Source organism: Pyxicephalus adspersus, chromosome 7 (genome assembly GCF_032062135.1).
Source record: "Pyxicephalus adspersus chromosome 7, UCB_Pads_2.0, whole genome shotgun sequence".
Lineage (NCBI taxonomy): Eukaryota > Metazoa > Chordata > Amphibia > Anura > Pyxicephalidae > Pyxicephalus > Pyxicephalus adspersus.
The window spans coordinates 66207547-66212208 of NC_092864.1; the positions used below are offsets into that span (position 1 = coordinate 66207547).

General features: G+C 34.4%; 1 protein-coding gene across 1 annotated transcript in view; it reads left to right on the forward strand.

Annotated features, from left to right (window-relative positions):
• The window catches only part of WDR75 (WD repeat domain 75), a gene marked incomplete at its 5' end in the record, with an annotated part of 25559 nt that extends 24574 nt beyond the window's left edge, over window positions 1–985 (forward strand). The window contains 2 exon segments of the mRNA XM_072418813.1: window positions 17–111; window positions 688–985. Of these exon segments, the coding sequence (XP_072274914.1) occupies window positions 17–111; window positions 688–916 (324 nt within the window).
• Between the last annotated feature and the right edge of the window lie 3677 nt (window positions 986–4662).

Sequence of the window (4662 nt, forward strand, 5' to 3'; positions counted from 1 at the left end):
TTTATTTTACTTTTAGCTAATTCTTAGTACTCCAGCTCATGTGCTGCCACCTCCATCTGTATTATGTACAATGTTTGTGAAATCGTTATTAATCCCCAAGCAGACGGAAAGGTAACGACTTTTTCTACTAAACTATTCTCTACAACTGGATTTTGCTACATGCTCATACTGTTTTATGCATTTAATAAAAAGAAGCAAAATTAAAGGCTGTAACATCATTATTTAGGATATATTTTACACATTGACGTATAGTTAGTATTTTACATCTCTTTACTTGCATTTCACATGGCTGCCTATTAAATCTCCTAGCCATCTATGTAGTAAAATGTAGATCATAAATCATTGTAGGGCACTAAGTGCATTATGGATTTAAACAGACAAAGTTTTTTACAGGTTAGTTAGACACACACTGTAGCAATTAGTATGAATGAATGATCCTGTAACTGCAAACTGATTCACTGTATTCATATTATAGAATTTTCTGTTGCTGACAGTTTTGTAGACATCCCATCCGCTGTGTTTTTACAGATTAAATGCTCTTTCCAAAACCTAATGAAAGTTATGATGATTGATAATTGTCACACTGGCAAATCTAAAAGTGTGTGTGGAATTTCATTGGTCAATATTTTCTATTAATGTCGAAGCTTACAAGATTGTAACCTTTTAACATATGATTTTTTACTATAGCCCAGAGCCAGTGAGCAAAGAAACAGAAATGGAAAGTGAAAATGCAGAGACGGATACAGACTCAGATGAAGAACAGCAAGAAACAACAAAAACAACAACAAATCCGGATCCTGCTACCTTAAGTTTACCTCTCACAAATGTCCAACTAACCAAAGCACAGGAAAAAGAATTGAGAAGGATACGAAAGACAGATTTTAGCTGGGTATCAGCTTTGTGTGAAAATTTATAATGCTGGTATTTTTATCTATGTATTTCATTTAAAGTATATCTTTTTCATTAAATTTATACAGAAATGAAAGAGTTTTTTTTCCATTTATCTTCGTATAGAAAAGGTTGTTTTGGTACCTAAACATCATATTGTGTTTTACTACAGCAAAACTGACCTATCACTGTGAGTTGTATATATTTTTTGTATTTTAGTCCTCAATGAAAAAAAAACAGTTAAGGTGAGCGTGGAATGCACAGTTTATATTTTCTCATTTGCTTCTAGCATGTAAAGCTTTGCTTTACCTATTTTCTTGTTGCAAAATCCTTTCCAAAAAAATCTGAAATTTCACCAGGAAAAGTACCCCTTTACCTTTCTTCCTTACCTGTTCAGAGATCACCATTCAAAATTTCAGTCAGTCCTGGTGTCTGAAAGTAAATGTTTTCTGCTTTTCTGTGCATTTGTCAAACATGTTAAATACAAGGTCATTAATGCACCCTAATAAATGTTTATGTATAACAAAGTTTTTATATAACTAGCAAAAACAATTTTTAAATCATGTAAATCATTCCATTGTTCTTGCTAATCCCATGTTGAGCATAGACTGTTGCAAGCTCTTCATTGCTACTTTAATATAAATACAAACCAACCACTACATAGCAGATATGAATTTCTAAGTATAAATCCATTTAATTATTGGATCTTTCCCTTACTGTTCACCGGATTTCAATATTGTTTTTTTTTTTTTTTTTTTTTTTTTTTTTTTTTGTCTGATTTGAGTGCTGTTCCCCACAATCACTTTACTCGTCTATAGCTCCATTTGCATTTGTAAATATTTTGGGTATATGGGAGTATGTAAGGTACTCCTCTTCATCCCATGTGGTAGTGTTGGTTTTTCACTCTCGCCTCTATGAGATTAAGTGTTAGCTCTTGGGACAAAATGTTGCAACACCAAACCCTAAAGGCCTTTTAGCTATTGGCTCTCACTTTGTAAAATTAGTTTTCACACAGTACTGATCAAAAATACCCAATTGTATTTGAGCAAAAACATTTTTGGAAGAGAGGTTTAGAGAGGTGTAAATTCACTTTGTAAAATGAAAATACTTTAATGAATCAACCCCAGTGACTTACATTGTCTAAATATTATTCTCGATGAAACAAATCCTAAAAATGTAATATATAGCAACCAGAATTTGTGTATGTATCTTCTGGAAATGTGTAAACATTTTTTGCTGTAATTACAGTGTTTGCCGAACTTGTCAAGGAATATTCTGATTCCATGACATAGTAATACTTACCATCCTACAATTTGATATGATATAAAAGAACACATTCATAGTCGTAAATTGGGTACATAATCCTTTATTTTCCTACTGGCTATCAGCATGTCCTATTTTAGGAATGGAATGTACACAGCACAAGAGAATGACTGTGTATTATGTCATTATTGGAGTAGCCATCACACAAATTAAGTATGCACTGTATCAGTGACCTCTTAACAAGGAAGCATCATAAAAAAAAAAAATAAGAAAAAATACAGAAACTGATTTTCCATGCTATCTCCTAAAATTTTGATTGCCTTGTGAATATGCCCATGTTTTCTAATACTGTGTTACTAGTCAAGGTCAGGATCCTATTTTGATTTTCCATGCAGTGTAAAATAATAAAAAAAAATTGTATATTATGTGCATTGATTTGTATTAATTGCTATATTGGTTAGTGTGTTGTGTCAAAATACATATTTAAAAGGGTGACAGTGCTTCCTTTCTGTGATGTGCATTTTGGATCAGCATTTTCCATTTGGTCTGCACAGCCTGGAGTGCACTTTATACATTTGTTTCAACAATTGACAAATTCACACAACACTGCCCTTAACACCTGAGAGGAAGTGGAGGACCTGTAATACTCTCTCCTCTCTGTCTATACTGTCCCTTACAGTAATTAATTTCAGCCACTAGAAGTCATCAGTGATCCAAGTTGAATGACACCCATACATTGTCCCCAGGAAATTATAACCAGGACCAGCTCATGCACTGAATAAAAAAGGTTTGAATGCAACAAAATGATTGTCCAATTAATGAAAATCCACCCCCTCCCCTGACAGTTTTCACTGCTTGTATGCATAGCTAAAGTAAAGCCCTGTGCACATCAGTGCGTTGCTGTAGAATACACAGATATGTGTTACAATTTATTTTAAAGCCATTATCCTGTCAAAATAATTTTTTTTAAATGTATTTAAGCTTTTAAATACATACAAGGAGTATACAATTTTTCAACTAATGACATTTTTTTATTTATTGAACAATTGCATATCACTTCATTTGGATTCTGGCACAACATTTTGGTGGAAGAAATCCTTTAGGGCAGCTTGGAAATAAAAGGTTTTCAGAAATGCTATTTTTGGAATACCAACTCTTAAATTGTGTGAAAACAGGCTTGCTTCTCTATCCCATCCATTGTACAATGAATGCACAGCTGATGTTACAAATAAGGCCTAATTTTGTTAAGTCTGCAGCTTCAGAAGCATTAGGGTTAAAGACTTTTCAAGGAAATTGGAGGGCTTTTGCAGTGATATTACCACTGTGCAACCAGTTTTTCACTCTTAGGCTTTTCATTATGTGGCCACAGGTTTGAGGTCATCATCTACAATGCAGGGAGGGATAAGGTAAGTTATTTACTTACTAGCATTTAGCTCATGCAGTACGAGTAGCCCTACATTAAGGGTAATTTTATTTATTTTTTTTTAAACAATTCTCTGCAGTTCAGATTTCTATCTGAACATTAGGAATAAAGTGACGCAATCCCCACACTGTAAGGGTCAAATGCTTAGTAAGGTCTTTTACTTACCTTTCTTTTGCTCCCGCTGGTACCATGGTCCTCTTCCATGGATGCCTCCAGCTGTCATCATTGAGTGTAGGGTTATTGGTGCTGCACTGTTGGAAGGTGTCAGACCCTTCAAGAATCGCATTTATAGAAGAGCATGCAGGGGGCTAGTGGTTATAAACCTGTGTGAGCGAGGGATAAAGGTTGTTGAATCCACTTTTACATGTTTCTAGATCTAAACAGTGCAGAGGTAGTCCCAATGCAATGGTATTTTTTTTTTTCCTGGAGTCAGCCTTTAAGAAAACCACTAGATGGAGATAAATGGTAACTTAGATTGCTCTTTTATCCCAATAGAAACTGGTCTCCAGAAAAAGTGTCAACATACAGGATGTAAATATAAACTGTTTAGGGCTCCTTCCTGTTAGATATTACATTTTGCTTAGCATGCAGATTGCTAGTTATTTGTATGGTGCAACATTATTCTAACTTTACATATATTATCTCCTCTTTACATATTCCAAGAGTTTGTTTGCTTGAACAGCTGCTGCTTGGATTGAGTGCTGCTTAGCTTGCTGTTTTGCAATATTCCAAAGTCCTTTTCATGCTCTGTATCTTCCAGCTGTTTTCAGTCTTTAAAGCTCCATATTGGCAGAGTAGATTTTAAACATCTGAAATGATCATAGTTACATCATGATCACCTGGAGTAAAATCTAGCATGTGTCCACCTGTCCCCCAAATGTCTTGGAAGAGGCCATTAATGATCCATCCACTGTAAACTCTATTAAATTAGACAATAATTATTATTTGGATGTATTTGAGTTTCAAAGAAGATGCGCTGATTTTATGAAAGTGGTCTGAAAACTGTTCTTCCTACACACACCACTCTGACCTAATGCTGGTCAATCAAACAGTTCTGTTTTTTACTTGTTTCTTTGGGAGGGGATTAT